The sequence below is a fragment of the Argiope bruennichi genome, chromosome 10 (genome assembly GCF_947563725.1).
Source record: "Argiope bruennichi chromosome 10, qqArgBrue1.1, whole genome shotgun sequence".
Lineage (NCBI taxonomy): Eukaryota > Metazoa > Arthropoda > Arachnida > Araneae > Araneidae > Argiope > Argiope bruennichi.
In genome coordinates, this window is record NC_079160.1 from 63,629,148 (window position 1) to 63,648,709 (window position 19,562).

At 24.6% G+C, this 19,562-nt stretch overlaps 1 protein-coding gene across 2 annotated transcripts in view; it reads left to right on the top strand.

The window, feature by feature from the left end:
• The window catches only part of LOC129988044 (ATP-dependent RNA helicase DHX8-like), a 35,204-nt gene that overhangs the window by 10,436 nt on the left and 5,206 nt on the right, over positions 1-19,562 (top strand). Inside the window, exons 6-22 of one of the 2 annotated variants that reach the window (XM_056096137.1) lie at positions 2,598-2,865; positions 3,357-3,455; positions 4,189-4,299; positions 5,606-5,809; positions 6,436-6,520; positions 6,605-6,705; positions 7,927-8,074; positions 8,939-9,120; positions 10,076-10,270; positions 10,806-10,991; positions 12,303-12,389; positions 13,129-13,252; positions 13,890-14,071; positions 15,192-15,332; positions 15,715-15,927; positions 16,707-16,787; positions 17,428-17,556. In XM_056096137.1, coding sequence (XP_055952112.1) covers positions 2,598-2,865; positions 3,357-3,455; positions 4,189-4,299; positions 5,606-5,809; positions 6,436-6,520; positions 6,605-6,705; positions 7,927-8,074; positions 8,939-9,120; positions 10,076-10,270; positions 10,806-10,991; positions 12,303-12,389; positions 13,129-13,252; positions 13,890-14,071; positions 15,192-15,332; positions 15,715-15,927; positions 16,707-16,787; positions 17,428-17,556 — 2,536 coding nt within the window. The remainder of the gene's footprint in view (positions 1-2,597; positions 2,866-3,356; positions 3,456-4,188; positions 4,300-5,605; positions 5,810-6,435; positions 6,521-6,604; positions 6,706-7,926; positions 8,075-8,938; positions 9,121-10,075; positions 10,271-10,805; positions 10,992-12,302; positions 12,390-13,128; positions 13,253-13,889; positions 14,072-15,191; positions 15,333-15,714; positions 15,928-16,706; positions 16,788-17,427; positions 17,557-19,562) is intronic. The other variant, XM_056096138.1, reaches the window with a different exon arrangement.

Below are 19,562 nucleotides of genomic sequence, written 5' to 3' on the forward strand. Positions count from 1 at the left end.
AATAAATCTGTGAAAATAAAAATTACAGAAAAAAAATTGCTTTTCAGATTATTTTTTTTATTTGGATTTTTTTTTTTTTTTTACTTTGCTGTTTTGTTTTAATATTTGTATAATATAGTACTTAAAATAATAAAGGAAGAACATGATTTAAAAAAAATTAATACTACTATTGCTTTTTTAATTCACTTTGATACAAATGTTTAATTTTTGAAGAATAGTAATATTTTGAATGAAAATATTAATTTTATTTAATAACCAGATAATTATTTAATTTTATTTAATAACCAGATAAACAAGAATCAACCAAAGAGTTCCTAAAAAGGCCACATCATACTTTTATAGAAAATTGCCACTGAAGATAAACCTTTTGTACCAAATTAAGCTCAGAAGTGATAGCTTTTAAGATTAATATCTTTATTTTATTGAAGTAGCATTCATTAGGAGCTTTAGAAATAAATGAATAAAATGTTTATATATATATATATATATATATATATATATATATATATATATATATATATATATATATATATATATATATATATATATATATATATATATATATATATATATATATATATATATATATATATTCACTTTACATTAAAATTTTACTGTTTACTACAAAAACTCAAAGAAAAAAAAAAGACTAAATAATTAATAAATTTTTGTTATTTGCTTTATAAAGGAATTGAAATTGTGAAATGAGATGACAAAATTTATAACAAAGTTAGCTTAAAGTTTCAGTTATTTTGCACAAATTACGTTAATTTGTGTTTTTATGATTCAAATACACATTACTTCTAGAATTATAATATATCCTTTAACTTTTACATGCACACAAACACATATAAGTATCCTTCAATTATAATTCAAACCCTGTAAATTTTAAAGTGTGAAGTGCATAAATTCAGAAATTTTTGATCATCATAAGTATTTTTAAAAATTGTAAAATTACTTTAAATTTTGTAAGATGGTCTATTTTTTAGATAAACTCCTTAAGAAACTCCTCCTTTCCTATAGGAAAGCTGCCTACTGCAGTGTTCTCATGACATAAATTTTCTGTAAATGATCACCAATCTGGGTGTCTGGAACCCGAAATCACTCTGCATTAAAAAGTTCAAAAACACACTCGTAAGCAGACACATGCCTGTAATGTTTTGCTCATGTTATCTTGTTAACAGGACAATTAGAGTAATTTTGGTTGATTTTAACCTCTCTAAGATATGTTGTGAGGATTGGATGAGTGTATAGATAACCCATCTAGTTCCAAGGAAGTGGAAATGGCAAGAAAGTGAAATTTTGGTTTTCCCATAACTTATTTAGGACTTTAGGAAAATAAATCAATTTAAGTGAATTAACATCATATTATGATGAACAACTTTTTTATAATGAGTTTTTCAATAGCTGCAATTCTTTAGAAGTTAGTGTCTGAAAAGTGATTTTCAACCCATAACTGCAACTATTTTTTAACATGATCTGTATTACTACATTTAAATAAATAAATAAATAAACTTCTATGCTTCCTTTCTTCTTAAATTGTTTAAAGGTGTGTGCAAGTAAAGCTAAACTAATGAAATAAAAATGAAAGAGCTGAAATATTTTTTGACAGCATTATTTAGAAGTGGTCAGTTTTAGAAAATTTTAAAAACTGCATTTGCTTTAAATGTTTTGAATATATTTGATTTTAGTTGTTTATTTAATTATTTTAATTATTCTATGCACCATGTAAAACATTTGTTTTATAATAAATGCTGAATTATGTGGTATCAATAAAATTATTATATGTGATCACTTTAGTGTGCAATATTTCATTTGTTTTTGCTTAAGGATTGAAATTAATTTAAAAAAATGTTAACTTAGATTATAAGAAATCTACCTGTGTCTTCCAGCTTGCTGGGAGAAAATTTTCCCAGTTGATTTTCAATTTTTTTGGAAGTGTGATTCCTAAACTTATTATTATTTTAAATTTTATTTTCCCATAAAGTTACTGACAAATGGAGTTTTTAGTTTATTTACTTCAAGAAATAATGATATTGTACACATTTACAGCATCCCACAATTAAACGGTATCACCATTTAAATGTGTGGTACCATTAAATACATTTAAGCATGTAAAGTGAGTAACATAAATATTATCAGAGCAGATATATTGTGTTCATTTATATCCCTTTTTTAAACTTACATAAACAGTATTAAAATATTTAAATATTTTACAAAGTCAGTATTGCTAAAATAAATCTAAGTAAGAAAAAAGTTTCATCTGCTTAAAATTTTAATTTAAGGCTTAGATAATTGTAAATATTATATTGGTACACAAAGCTACTAAAACTCTTGTGTGTGTGTATTTTTTTATATAATTTATACTTTTTTATAAGAAAAACATAATACTTTTCAAATGTCTCTCATTCTTAAGAAACTTTATTCATAGCTAAATAGTTTTATTATTACCTTCTTTGTTTTCTATTGTAATGGCACTTTTGTTAAACATGCTTTGTTTTAAGATAGTGGTAGCAAATAAAAATAATAAATTTTACTTCAAATTTATATCATATCTTCTTATTTTTTAGAAATTTTAATGTCTTATATCTTTATAGTAGGAGACATTCAACAGAAAGACATCACAGAAAGAAACGATCACGCTCTAGATCTAGATCACCATACTATAAAAAGAAAAGTCGATATTCACGTTCTCCTTCTCCTAGAAAAGATAGTCGAAAGAGACATAGAACGAGATCCAGATCTTTGTCACCTTACTCAAAGAAACATCGTCATCATAGTTCAGAGAGTAAATACCATTCCCATGATAAAAAATCTGAGCGTGAGAAACCTCCTCCTCTGCCTATGGAACCTGTAGTGAGTCAGGTAAGGTATATTTTGTTATGACCCTTTCTGCCATTCTAAGTTTTGAATGCTACTACCATGTTAAGTTTAAAAATTCATGCAAAGATTTTTTAATGTATTTAAAAAAAAGAAATGTACATTTTAATGTTCCTTCAATAATGTTGTGTACAAATGAGAATGATAGGCAAGTAAGTGCATGTAAGTGTTATGGGGAAATGTGAACTAGAATTATATTCGATAAATACATATTTACAAAGTTAATAAAAGAAAAAAAAAAGATATCCTAACTAGCTAAAAATGTACTGAAATGTAAAATTAAACTGACCATTGTGTTAAAAGAAGGGCTTCATGATGAGTGTTGCCTAGGGTATCAAAATGCATAAATCCTCCACTAGTTGTTGCTTAATTCTTATTTATTACTGTAAATCTCTTAACACTGTTAAAATCAAATTGTTCTGGTCTTTCTTTATTGTTTTTGTAACCACTGATTTTGTATTGTTTTTTTTCCATAGATATATAATGGAAAAGTAACTAACATAATGCAGTTTGGCTGTTTTGTTCAACTAGAAGGTCTAAGGAAACGTTGGGAAGGATTAGTTCATATTTCTCAAGTAAAATAATCTCTCTGATTTTTTGTTGTTGTGATTTTAAATAAAGATATTGAATTGAATTAAGTGTATTTTGAAAGATAATACAATATTTCTTTAAATCTTTATGTTTCTAAAATGCTGTTTAAGTAATTTTTTTGATTTGTAAAATTCTTGATTTTTTAATTCTCAGTTATTCTAAAATGTTTTTAAACTTCCATTCGTAATATAAAATAATTTTTTAAAAATGACTAGGTTATTAGCATATATTGCAAATTTCAAAAGTTATGAAACCTTTATACAATAATTAGTAGTCTATTTTTCTATCTATTTTAAAACTAGAAATATATTTTAAGCTTAATTTGTATTTAATTTATATTTTCCAAACTTAATTTGCTTTATCCAAAATAAATACTTTGTTTTAATATTCTTATAAATTTTATGGCATTAACTGCAATTATTTTATATTTTTTTAAATATAAATAGTGTATTTTTGTGTATAAGAAAATTTGCTGCTCCATGACATCTGAAATTTATGTTATTATTATACACTTGTGTGTAATACTAATACAAAATTAAATTTCAATATTAATCACTTGATTTCGAGGTTCAGTTAAAGTATAATGCTGATTTCTGAAGAGGGATGTCTTTTCTATAAGATTCTTATGTATTAATGATTGTCAGTTTCAGATCAGTTTTTGTTATTTTGTTTTTCAATTTTTTTATGTCATAATAAAAAATTTCTTTTGTTTTATAGTTACGTCGTGAAGGTCGTGTTACAAGTGTTGGGGATGTTGTTCAAAAGGGCCAAAGAGTAAAAGTGAAAGTCCTCTCATTTACTGGCCAAAAGACAAGTTTATCTATGAAGGTAAAATATAAAACTGTTTAAAATATGATACATGTATTTAATCAATTTGCTGCATGCAGTTTCTTAAAAAAAAAATAATTAAAAAAAATACATGGTTTCAAATTTAAAATTATATTTGTGCTACTGTTAAATTTTTCTTCCAAAAATATTTAATATTATTTTATGAATACATATTTGATTTATAATGAATATTTTGTGTTAATCACAAGTACTTTTATACATTTATGATAAATTTAGCTATCATTCATGTTCATTCTCTATCTTAATTCTTACCTATTTTATGTACTGTCAAATATTTTTTAAAAATTCATTAATATTGATGTTTTGAGCAAAACTCATAATTATTTACTTAATATGAAAAGCGTGAAATCAAAGTAAATAAATAAATACTGGCATTAGATGTAATTAATGTATTGAGTTAAATTTTAGATATGAAAGTTGAATGTGTGTATTTCTGTATGTGTTGGGTTCTACAAGCCAGTCTGTTTGATCTGCAAATTTGGCACATATGTACATTAAAAGATAGAAATATGCATTACAGAGCATTTTTTTAAAAATTTTAATTAATTAAAAGTTAACCTGGATTTTGATGTCTTCCACATTAACTTACAAAAATGTTATTGCACAAAAATAAATCTCACACTGTATTAAAATTTAAAAACTTGTCTTTTTAATGATATTAATTTAATAGTCCTGTAAATTTTTACTGAATTTTAAAAGTTTTTTAAAATATACTTTTTTGTCTGATTTCCAACATTAGATTACATTATTATCCTGAAATTCAAACCATTTTCATTGTTTCATGAAATATTTAATTGTGTATTTTTCTCCCATTTTTGAAAGTTAAAAAAGAATAATTATTTCTGTTTAAACGCCCTTGTTTGTTTGTCATTTACAAGAATAATTTGAAAGTTGCTGCAATGCTATCAAATTTAGAAGATAGGTGAACTGCATGAACAGATATGTTCACGTACATAGTGACCAGGCTGTATGTAAGATAATTAAAATAATACAATTTAAATGTCTCATATTTTTATGAATCATGGACATAATTTTATATCTAAATTAAATTAAATATAAGCAGTATCACCAATGAACCAATTGGTCCTAATGGTGACTATTTAAAAATAAATATTGGCATTTGTATTTTCAAAAAATGGTTGTTTTCTTTTGATGTTCTTATTGTTTGAGACTGTTATTTTTTCAGTTCGAATTTTTTATTGAGGTGTCTTTCACACTGAATTAGCCATGCTTTTATTTCATTGGTAAGGATTTTCATAGAGCTTTCAATTTATATTATTTGCAGGATGTGGATCAAGAAACAGGAGAAGATTTGAATCCAGCTGTTTCTAACACAGAATCCATGAGGAAAGTCTCTACACAAGATATTTTGAGAAATCCAGATCGACCATCTAGTCTTCCTCTTATCTCCAAAGTTGATGATAGTGATGTTGACACTAGGAGGCATGTCCAACGAATCTCTTCACCTGAAAGATGGGAAATAAAACAAGTATTTAACTTCTTTTAATGATAAAAATCACTCATTTCTTCATTTTTTAGGTATATTGAATTCTAGCTATGGATGCAGCCAGAGTTCAATAGGTCTATTAAATTAATGTCTATCATTGTAAATACATTTTTTCCACTTGATTTATTTAAAACATTGCTGTAATTAGTACCATCTCATGCTGAGAGTTATAGAAAAGACAATATGCTGTATTAGTCTTCCCATTTAAATAATTTCAGATATAATATTATTGTATTTTAAATGTAATTAACATATTTGGATCTCTGAATTCCTTTAAATTCCTTCTAGATTATGCAAACACAAAGATTTTCATAATGATTCTATACTGAATGAACTTATCTGATAATTATATTACAAAGTATCTCTTTTTTAATTTCTTCTGTATTGTGTAGCAATATGAGTACTTTCAAAGAGAATTTCTGTGATATAATTTCTTTTATGAAGACGTCTTTTCAAAATTTGACATTAAAAATTTAGTATAAAAGTATTCATGAACAATTTTCTTCTTATATGATATTTGAAATTTTTTTAAAAAAAAAACATTTTAATTTGTTAATTTTTTAAAGAATTAAAAAAAACAACTTAAATACATGTATGTCCATTTCCAGATGCTTGCTGCAAATTGTATTGATAAGTCTGAGTTACCAGATTTTGATGAATCAACAGGGTTATTACCAAAAGAAGAAGATGATGGTAAATTAAATAATTATCTATAAATTAAATGATAAATTTCAGAATATTTTGGTGAAAATTTACATTTTTTTTCTTTTCTTTCAGATGAAGATATTGAAATTGAACTTGTAGAGGATGAACCAGCTTTCTTGTCTGGACATGGTAGAGCTAATATGCAAGATTTAAGTCCTGTTAGAATTATGAAGGTATGCCATTGTATATTAGAAGCTCAATTTTTTAATGATATGTGATAACCATTTTTTTTTATCTATTACATTAATCTGTCTTCTTTAATGTTTCTGTGCTATTTTATTGTTTTTACAGACATATTTCATGCTACTAATTTCTTTATGCGTTTACAAAAATTAAATGTATATCATAATAGCCCTTTCTTTAAAAAATTTTTTAATTAAGATTTAAAATCCTTTATTGGTTTCATTGTTCAAAACCAAAATTGCATTTTATTTAAAAATATTTTTTAATATCCTTTGTGCTTTTTTTATACTGAAATTTTGGATAGTAAATTTAAAGTTAGTGATATTTTTTTTTTTTTTTAACATTTTGTAGAACATTTTATCTTTGATTTGGTAAAACTCTCTCAATTTTGAAAATATTAGGCACTTATGGGCACAGCTATGCAATAATGAACCAAATTTTATGCTCTTATTTTGAAATATAGTTGTTTTTATGAAATATTTCAGAAAGATTCTAATGTTTCTTGCTTCAAAAATGCTTAGTAAATAATAAAGTCAACAAATATTTTGTTATTCAAGGGATTATTATTGTGTCAACTTTGCATTGTGAATTCATACAATTAGATACAGTTTCAATTTATACTGTTACAACTACATGCAATTCATACAGTTTTCAATAGACCTAAAAAATGGTTAACTTCATTTTTAATTGCTTCACTATGTCCATTTGATACTTTAGTATTAAGTTTCTAACGAAGCAGTATTTCTCAAGGTACTGAATTGAATCAAACATTTAAAAACAATAATTATTAATTCAGCTGCTATTTTTATGTGCATGTGTGTTCTTTACTCAATTAAATTTTTTTCCTATATTTTTGTATTAGCTTTTCATAATTTACTGGAAAAGAATTAATTCATAACTGCCAAAATATGAATATACATTATTAATGAAAATAAAATTTTATCTAATTATTTAAAGTAATATACTAAACACTAGATAATGAATTTATAAATATTTATATTTCTTCATTTTGTGGAACTAATAATCTTGAAGACGATTTTGTAAAGATGTCGATTAACAAAAACTTTTTTTTGTTGCTGACAACTTTGTAATTGCATTTTAAAATAAGATATAGTTTTATGCACCATTACTTAATACAAGTATGACTCTAAATTTAAAGTAATTCTATATAGTATTTGCATAGTAAAAAAATTTTATGTTTTGTTTTCAAGAATCCAGATGGTTCTTTAGCACAGGCAGCTATGATGCAGTCTGCATTAGCTAAAGAACGTCGTGAACAGAAACAGCAACAACGGGAAGCTGAAATGGATTCTATTCCTGCTGGCCTCAACAAGCATTGGATTGATCCTCTACCAGATGGTATGCATTCAATATTCTTGAATTCAAATTGCGAAATATTTTTTGTAAAGCAACAAAAGGAAGAAATATTCTATAAATTGAAAAATAGTTAACACATATTTTTTAAAGGAAAGTAGGATTGCTTTAATTATTTGTTTCAATTTTGATTCAGGAAACTTTATTTATTATCCTTCAATCTTTTAAACTTTTCATGTTTCGCTTCACTTTTTAGCTTCCTATTATAATTTTAAGGTCTATAGCAAATTATTAAGGCATAAGTTTTATGAGCAATTGAATCCTTTAGAAATTACATTTTTTTCATGAAAAGAAAGAGAATAGAATGGGGACTTCATGAATAGAAAGGCATTTAATAATTCCGTATGGATACTTTCTATTGTATTGTATTAACAATGAAAGTATAGATAGTTTTTGACTCCATTTCCTCTTTCACGTTTCAAGAGGGTTTAAATACAGTTATCAGTTTGAAAATTAATGATTTTCTTATTCTTTCTTATCAAATACTAATGAATATAATAGATTCACTTTCATTAATTTTATTTTTTAGACTATGTTATGATAAATAGTTAATTTGAATTTATAATTGCTTTGGCTATACAAAGAATACGAACTAAATAAATATAAAATGGTAATTTGTGACAACTTTGTATTTATTTTAAGGAATAACATGTTTTTATTATTTTATTCATTCAATTAATAAATTGTTTTAGAAATGATTTATAATTTGAGATTTTTTTCTCGAAAGTGGATTGTCTAAATTCTGTACATTAAACTGTGATTTTCAAAATAACCCATTGTTGTCAATTTTATGTTTGATTTAAAAAAAAAAATCTTTTATTTTATCTAATGTGCTGTTGTCTTCTTCAGCTGAGGGTCGAACATTAGCAGCAAATATGCGTGGTATAGGATTGTCTACTCAGGACCTCCCAGAATGGAAAAAGCATATAAGTGGTGGTTCCAAAGCATCATATGGTAAAAAAACACAACTTTCTATTTTGGAACAAAGGCAGAGTCTTCCTATCTACAAACTGAAAGATGATCTTATAAAGGTATACATGATAATTTTGAACAATTATCTTTGACTTCGAATTTTGACATCGATTTCAATTGAAATTAATAATGAAGTAAAAGAAAATATTTTTAATTGCTTCCTAATTTTCATGAAATTTTTTCATAATTTTATAAACCATTTAATTGGTTAGTTCAGTGTTATTTAATTCTTTTCTGTAGTATTCAGATATATCTAAATTCGTAATTCTATTAAATGGCGTAATGTTTGAACAAATAATCATGCGATAGTGATAAAATTGAAAATGACAATATTTTTTGTGTCTTTGGTTTTCTTGTTGTTTGTGAAAGTGTAGCTGATTAAATTTTGTATTTTTTTCGAAATTCAATCTATTAAATACTTCTCAATATGTGTGAACACTTTTATAATCCATATATATATTAACTTTATATTATTTATAATTAATTATATGCTTAGTACACACTATTTAATTTTTTTCCGATATTGATTTTACTTTAAAAAACTCATAGACTATTTTGCACATACTATTAAGAATATACTGTACAAATCATAAGAGGAAGAAAATGAAGCAAAATTACTCTGAATATTTTGTATACTTCACCAAAGAGGCAGTTGAATTTTTTAGAAAACTGGAAGTAAAAGGGAAAAGTTTAGGAATATCAGACAGCAGAAATGCTGGTCATTCTGCACCAGGCTTCTTTCCTTTTTCTTTTAATTAAATTCCTCAAAGTGTATTTTGTAAAATTTTGTTAATTCTATTTTTTTTCTGGAAGGTTTGTTAAAAACTGAACTATAACCTATAACAGATAATAGGATTTGTAGTTATTACTAGTATGAAGTAGCTTAAAACAAGTAATCAATTGAATTCCAGTACTAATTTAAAATAATGTAAACTATTTTCTGTTTATTGCTTCTTTAAATAGAAAATTAAAATTTTTTTTATCATGTATTAATATGCATTTTCTTTTTTTTAGGCTGTGACTGATAATCAGATCCTTATTGTAATTGGTGAAACAGGATCAGGAAAGACTACTCAGATGACACAATATCTTGCAGAGGCAGGTTTCACTGCTAGGGGCAAAATTGGATGCACTCAGCCTAGGCGTGTGGCTGCTATGTCGGTTGCTAAAAGAGTAGCTGAAGAATTTGGTTGTCGGTTGGGTCAGGAAGTTAGTATCTATAAATTATTCATTCTTGAGATTGCTCATTCTTATGTAATTTATAAAAATGGTCTGATTTAGTTTTTATGTTAATAATTTGTAAAATGAAATCTATCACATCTTGTTTATTTAATGATTCTTAAAATGTTTAAATCTATAATACATTGAGTAATTGAGTTTAGATGTGATTTATCTATTGGATTAAGTTTGAATAATTAAATTTAGTTTTTTAGTTTTTTTAAGTTGATGAAGTCTAATAAGTGTATTTGTATATGTTTTATTTTGAACTGTCATATAAATATTACTTATTTTAAATATTCATAAAGAGGGATCTTCTGAGTTAATTGAAATCTGCTAATGTTTTGAATACTTTAGTCTTAAATGATATTTTTTTTATATTTATATCATAAAACTTGCAATACTTTTATCATGTGATTTATACACGGATTAAAGTTTAAATATTTTATTTTATTTATTTTGAAAAAGACAAAAAATAAAAAAAAAATAAACACATTTTTTGACATTGTTATTCATGTTTTTTTAGGTGGGTTACACCATTCGTTTTGAGGATTGTACAAGTCCTGAGACAGTTATTAAATACATGACAGATGGTATGTTACTCAGAGAATGTCTAGTTGATCCAGATCTCAAAAGCTATGCAGTAGTAATGCTTGATGAAGCTCATGAAAGGACAATCCATACTGATGTCCTGTTTGGCTTGTTGAAAAATGTATGTTATATTTTTTTCTCTCTTCCTCATTCCTTCTTTCTCTTGTTCCTTAAAAATAGCGATATAATTATAATAAGGAACTTTTGTAATTATATATTTTGAAATTACTATTAAAATGCTACCATTAGATTAATCAGACATAAATTTTTGAATGCACATAGTGTAAAGTAGTTGATGCATTTAATAAATTAAGTAGGATATTAATATAGTTATTTATTTTTCAGCATTATATTACATTCTGTTTTTTGTTGTTGTTGTTGTTGAATAATTGCTCAATGTATTACAAAACTAATTATCACAATGTATTTCAAAATTAAGTTTTAGTTTTCATCTTGGAAATGACTTGTATTTTGATAATGCATTCAATCTACAATAGGAGATTTTCTTGGTTCAGAATTAGAACATAATTGATGTAATTTTTGAGAAATTGGAAAAGTTTATTTATATTCATATTTTTAACGATTTATAATAAAATGCAAAAGTTATCACTAAATTATATATATATATAAAAATACAGACATCAACTCTTTTGTATATTGTGAGTTATTTTGCAAATAATATTTTATGGGACATTTTCAGACTATTGATTATTTTGCAAGTGTTTATTGAAAGTCTAAACTGCTGATTCCCAGTGTGTACTGCAGCGCTTTGGATAGCTAGATTTCCTCACACAGATTATATAATTTTCATTACTAAAATTATGACAATTTTAATTTGATTTACTATTTCTTAATTGTGTTAAGTTGGATTGTTAGCAGTGACTATTATAAAATGATTGTGGAAATGAAAATAAGGATTGCTGTATTTAATTGAATTCCTGTATTTGAGAAAACTTATTGTAATGACAAGATTTTTCCATAGCAATAGCTATTAAAGAGTGTTTATCAGTGACCTAAAATGTGTTCTAATTATTTTCGTCTGTCCAATGTAAAAATTATTGATTGTTTTGCAAAAAATATTTTTTTGGACTTTAGTACAGGGCAGCATGAATTCTTCAAGTTATAGAGAACTGAAAAAGTTTTTGTACCATTGATTTAAACAATCCCCCCCCCTTTCCTTCTAGAAATACATTTGCTGAACACTTTTTATTAAAGCTTAATCAATATCTGAATCTCCTGAAATTTAATCATTATGCTGATTATTTTACTTATTTATTATTTTCATTTTGGGATTATATATGAAGTATGATATATTAAAAAAAGATGTGAAGAAACTTAATTTGGAATAGAAAGTATTTACAATTGTATCTTTATAATTTAAAAAAATTGAAATTGTTTAATTAATGTTTTTATTTTTCATATTTTTTTTTAGGCTGTAAAGAGGCGTCCAGAATTAAAGCTCATAGTTACATCAGCTACTTTGGATGCTGTTAAGTTTTCACAATACTTTTTTGAAGCGGTAAGCATTAATATATAATATAGTAATTCTGCTTGTATATGTATGCATTCTTCAGATGAGTTTTCTTGATGAAATGTAATTTTTTAATGAAGTATTTTGTTGAAGATATTTTGTTGAAGACTTTGCTATTTCTTGATTTGATATGTTGTAGTTCTTAATGTGATTTAAAGCATGTGTAGAGCATAGAAATATGGGAATTGGTTATATCATTTTTTTTTTTTTTTGATAAATTTTGCATAGAAGTTGTTTAATTTTCTAATAATCGAGAAGAGATGATTGAGAATATGTTAATACCATTAATATAATAAAATGTGTATTTCTTGAGGGTAACAATTTATATTTTATTATTATTATTATTATGAAGATTTTTTTTAATCATCTTGTATATTTTTAGTTTTTATGGTATGATTTACTATGATTAAATATATCATTAAAAGTATGAAATAATTAAATATCATATATAAATTATATGTGATGATAAAAGGAATCAAAGTATATAATTAAATTATTAAGAAATGTTACATTTTTCCTGCTTCTCAATATTTTTAAAATCACTGTATATGTTAATATGTGCCCAAATATTTTCTATGTTTGGAGGGCTAAAAATTTTTATTCTTGTCTGAAGCAAAATTTTGATTTCCATTTATCTTATAAAGTAATAAAGGGAGTGAAAAGTTTATGATTGCTTTTGTTTATTCTTATTCATTCAGTGTCTTAATGAAATATTAAAATTTTTTAGCCTATTTTTACTATTCCTGGGCGAACTTATCCTGTAGAAATTTTGTACACCAAAGAACCAGAAAATGACTATTTGGATGCATCACTGATCACTGTGATGCAAATACATCTTACTGAACCACCAGGTGATCTAAATATTTGTTTGCATGTCTTTCAATAAATTGTTAACTCTTTATTTGAATTTACAATTTTTTAAAAATTTGATTACTATTTCCAATAATAAGGTATAATTCGGATTTTGGTATTTAATAAAATTATTTTTCAATTTTACGACTTTTGTATGCTTCTAATATTAAGGAAAATATATAAATATTTTTAATATAAACATATAAAAAATCTTTATGATATAAAAAATCTTTTTATAACTTTTAATATTCATTTAATTTTCATGATTAGATTTTTAATGAAACTTTGTGTGCAATATCATAAAACTTGTACTAAATTCCATTTCAATTGCTTGTTCAAATAAAAGGTTTAATAATATTCTTTCAAGATTCACAATCTTTTTATAATTTTTAACCACACAAATTTTTTTTAGAACATTAATTTTCTGTAATTGAGATAGAGAGAAGTGTTTCTAATAGAATATGATCTTATTGTTACTTGCAGTTGAAAATTAAAATTTTCCCTATAAAAAACTATTATGATTATTTTTAAAAAGTAATTGGATGGTAACCTAATTATTAAAAGTTCCAAGTTGATTTTATATGATTAATATCTTCGTTATTTTTTCACATTGAAAAATATTTATTTTATTCTCAGGTGATATATTGCTTTTTCTCACTGGTCAAGAAGAAATTGATACTGCCTGTGAGATTTTATATGAACGAATGAAATCATTAGGTCCAGAGGTTCCAGAGCTTATTATTCTGCCTGTGTATTCTGCTCTTCCCAGTGAAATGCAAACACGAATTTTTGAACCTGCACCACCTGGTTCAAGAAAGGTTTGAAGAATAAATTTTAAGTGTTTTTGTATTTAAATGGAAAATAATATCTCTAATAGATGTCTCTCTTTTGTTTACTGTTCAATAACTTGTTTGATTTTTATTAAAAACATGTATTTTTGGTATTTATAGTATCATTCCTAAATTAATCATCATAAAAAAAATGTGTCTTTTTGAGTTGTGATAGTGTTTTTCTAAAAATATAAATAACTGCTATAAAACTTGGTTCTTAAATTATTATTGCAAAAGTTTATTTTATCATTTGAATGCTGATTTTTTTTCTTCTTCATACTATTCTCAAATGTCTTCAATTTTTGATGCTGCTTAAAAAAAAAAAAAAAAAAAAAACCTTATTAGATTGTTACTTTAAATGAGGATGTACATTAAAAAGATTTTTAGATGACAGTTATGAAGAAATTATCTTCAACAGTTTCTAAGAGAATTTTATGAAAAAATTAAATGTGGAATTATTTCTCTGCTTCCTATGCAATTTATGTCTGGCATATTTTGTCTTTCAGACACTTTAAAAAGGAAACAAAATTTTCTCCCTTCCTCTTGTAAATAAATGGGATAATCCCTTAAGGTTGAAATACAACAATAAATATCATTATGAATATCTGCTTTCTGTGTGAGAAGAACCTCTGCATATTTATCAATCTTTTTATTTTATTGGATTTACATTAATGATATATTTTATAATCTGATGATTATTCAGAGCTTTCATCTATGTTCTGTTATTGCATCTGTTAGTATATATGATTCAAAGAAGACAATACCTTAAAAGGCAAGAATCATACACTAGGGCAATGAGAGAGTTTTGTGTTCAAGGTCAAATTCTATCTGATCATGTTTTATCAGTGCATGTTGTGATCAAATTGCATATAAAATACATTTAAAAAAATTAATGTCACAATACGATTTTGCTTATGTAATAGTATTTATCCCTTCAAATGCTTCATTTAAAATTTTAAATATAATTTATGATGAATCATAATTAATTAGTACCCATTTTTTTCTACTTTCAGTAAAATACAATGATTTTATTGAATTATTATGAATAAAACTGTTATCTTTTACTTTTTTTCCTTACAATCCATTATGCATAATTATTTCTTGATAGGTTGTGATAGCAACAAATATTGCAGAAACATCTTTGACAATTGATGGAATCTATTATGTTGTTGACCCTGGATTTGTGAAGCAAAATGTTTACAATTCTAAAACTGGAATGGATTCTCTAGTAGTAACACCTATATCACAAGTAAGTATATTCAAAAATCTGGTTCTAAGATTTCTAAAAATGTGTTGTTTTTATCATGATCATAATTATACAAATATTTGTATAACTGTATGCTTAAAAAAGTATTTATGTTTGTATTTTCATGCATTTTACATAGAATTCAAATTATATCACGATAAGTTGTCTTAAATAATGAACTATCAAAATCTATATAAAGTTTGTTCATTAGTTATCATCAAAAATTTTTTTTATATAAATTAAAAAATTAAATATACATAATTTATAAATTTACATTACAGATTTGTTTAGCTTAAAATTTTGAATGCATATTTGTATTTAATTATCTATAGATTTGATATTACTTTTTAATTGTCGTAAATTCATAATTTTGATGATATGGTAGGCTCAAGCAAAGCAGAGAGCGGGTCGTGCAGGACGGACAGGACCTGGGAAATGTTATAGACTGTATACAGAAAGATCATACAGAGATGAAATGCTAACCACACCAGTACCTGAAATTCAAAGGACAAATCTGGCTCATACAGTTTTGCAGCTGAAAGCTATGGGGATTAATGATCTGCTATCTTTTGATTTTATGGATGCACCTCCACCAGAAGTAAGTCTATTCAAAATTTTAGAACAAGATTTGGTTTCTAGACAATTTAGGTATTAAATCATAAAATATTTTTCTTTCTGCACTGATGCATATTTCTGAATGACATTACAGTAATGTTAATTGTTAAAATGCTATTAAAAGCAGTTAATGTCTTTTGATATATTTGATTGCAGTAAAAGGATGTGTGTATACTACTTTAGCAAGATTTTTAATTATATTTGTTCACCTAACTGTACATTCATACATTTTTAAAGATATTCTGGAAAGAAGAGAGAGAAATAAATTGAAATTCATAAATATTATTTTATTTGAATAAAATGTAATATTTTTTTTAATTACTTGGAAATTCCTCATTTCCATTGTGATCTGAAGGTTTGTTGAATGTTCTCAAAATAGTTATGAAGCTGAAATTACCTTATTCTATATATGGCAACTCGATTTCATTTATTTGAATGCTCATAATTTTTATGTACCTTAGAATCTTAATAACATTTCATTAAAATTATAATTGTTATTTCATTTCTTAAATTCGGAATAACAAATAATTCAAAGCATTCATAATTCAATTTTAAATGAATTTATGTTAATAGGTATGGAATAGTTTCTTTGAGGTGTAAAAAATTCAGAAATTCCATGGTAAAATGGTTCCCTAAAAAATAGAGAATCATTTCTGGATTGATGATACAATAATATTGATTATATTTTTATATAAAATATTATTCTATTGTTTGTTTTAATCTATTTTATTTTTATTAAATTTATTTTTATTTTTACAATAGTCTCTTATAATGGCCTTAGAACAATTACATTCCCTAAGTGCTCTTGATGATGAAGGTTTGCTAACTCGTCTAGGAAGAAGGGTAAGAAAATACTCATTATTCTTGATTTTAAGCTGTATTTTTTTTTTTTTTGCATTGATTTTTAAAATTTTATTTTTGCACTGACCATAAACAGAGTTCAATAATACATTTCTTTTCATTATATTTCAGGTTTTAATTCAGATGATTAATAATTTAATTTTCTCTGTAATTTGTGTGCTCAGTTATGTTAAAAAATCACAATTTACTTTCATCTGAATTGGTAAATATTTGGAACTATAGTAAAGCTGTGACACATAAAGCAACATTAAATTAACTTATTAAATTAATTTAAGAAAAAGAATAGCATTTGAGCAGAAAACATGAGTTAATTGAGTTTTTCCTATAATTTTCAGTATTTTCTAAATAAAAAAAAAAATGAAACTTTCTATATATTTTTTCTATTTGGTAATATTTAAATGATTTTTTATATATAAATTGTGTCCTCTGAAATTGTGAAATAATTATTAATTGTAGAAATAATTTTTTAATGCATATTTAGAATGGTTTAGTTTGTATGCTCAATTTTTTCAAAAGGTATTTAAATATATGTTTTAAAGTCTTTCCACTTCCACTAAAACCACTTTTGTCTAACCTCATTTTATTTAAAATTCATTTGAATTTCTTGCTTCTATAATCCTAGATGGCCGAATTTCCCATGGAACCTAATCTTTCAAAGATGCTCATCATGTCTGTTCATTTAGCATGCAGTGAAGAAATCCTCACTATAGTTTCAATGCTGTCTGTACAAAATGTATTTTACAGACCAAAGGTAAATTTTCTTACCTTATATTCAGATGTATGTGTAACCTTATATTCAGATTACCTTATATTCAGATGTGTGTGTATAGTTAGACCGGTAAAAACAGTTTTTTGAACACTTCTAATTTAGTAAAATGTAAAGTTTTAAAAACATCACACTCTGTTATTTATAAAAGACATACATATAAATTTATGATAGATTCTATTTATTGATTGAAAAGTCAACAAATGAGTAATGTATAAAAAATAGTGTGTATAAAATTGTTATCAGATTCTTATTTTGCATTCAAAATGTAGACAGTTTTGATCAAATTTTTCTTTATTTTTTAGTCATATAAATACCAGGTTTTTTCCTCTAAAAACCATTTTTATAAAAAGTAAAAATGGTTTTTAATATTATTTCACATCAGAATTTTTTTTCTATTCATGAGAGAAGATTTTAAATTTAGTAGTATATGAGCCATGATTATCATCAACTAAAGAATTGAAATATGAATCAAATTATAAACTTAGCAAGATTTATCTAATATATAATTAACATCTTTTTAAAAGAAATTTTGAAAAATCATTATATATGTTTTTAACTAGCACAACTACTTTCTCAAATAAAGTACTCCCTTTTTTTTATATATATATAGCATGAAGAAACATTTAATTCAAGTATTACAAATTATAATCAATTTATAATACTTGAACAGAAAAGTTAGTTGTTCATTTCTGGCTGTATTTACACATTATTTAAGATTTTTGAGAATCAACAGTACCAAGCTTATAAGTAAAAATATAAAATCAAATGCATATTAATTATGCAGGATGGAATTAAAAATTGTTATCCTTTCAATTTTCAACTTTTTGTGCAAAATGTTAAATTGAGTGTTCTGTCAGAAATTATAAAATAGACTTTTAACCAGATGCACAGAAATATTTATTTTAAAATAAAATTTCAAATAGATATAAATGCTTTTCTAAATACCTTTTAGAAAAGTTACTTATTATTTAATTAAAGGCTACGGTTCAATATTTTTCTGAATTTTTTACTAGGAGATTATCTGAAATTATTTTCTATTTTGTAGCACTTGGATCAATTCAGAATGGATTTTCAGTGATAAAAATTTCAATAAAAACTTGAATTACTTATTTTTTTTAAATATTTTTATATGTTATATAGATTTGTTTTATTTATTTATCATTCACATGTTTTCATTTGAAGGTATTGGCTTGTATTGAATTTTTTAAGCGTCATTTAAATTTGGTCCAACATATTTAGCGTTTATTCTCCTCTTTCTAATATGATTAGTCTGCTCTGATTTTTAATTTTATAACAGTCAACTATTGTATTATTATTTTAAGGGAAAATGCATTCTGATACGTATAAACATTTTAAAATGTTCTATTGCTGCATACATTATATATGCAACAAAATATCTAAATAAATTTGGAAAATCGTTGTAAAATGGAGGAATTTTGACAAAAAGTATTGTTGAGGTGGAGCATGAAAGTGATACAAATTTGCCATCATAAATCTACCATAGTTTAGCTAATTTTCATTAGTGATTATATCAAAATACAGTGGAAAACAAAATAGAAAAATTGCTTGGATTAGTTGATTATTTAAAATTATAATTGCATTAAATGTAAATAAATTGGTTATAAAATTGGTAAGTAAGAAATATGCAATAAAGAAAAGATTTTAATTTTAACATATTTGATTTATAAGTTTATTTTGTAAGTATTCAAACAAAATTTTTTTCATCTTATTTGTCCAGAGAGAGCAGTGCTTCTTAAACTTTTCACCTTGAAACCTATTTTCATCAAAAAAATTTTGCATTGGTAACTAAGAATAACATTAAATAATTATTATAGAATTTTAAAATATTATTAGATTATTATAGCGGAGTTTAATTCAAGATATTAACTTGTCAAATTTGAATGAAATCGATCGAGGAAAATTGTTGACACGATAGAAGGCGTGTTGATTTTCTTAACTTTTTTACCTGCAAATTTTGAAAGAATCTG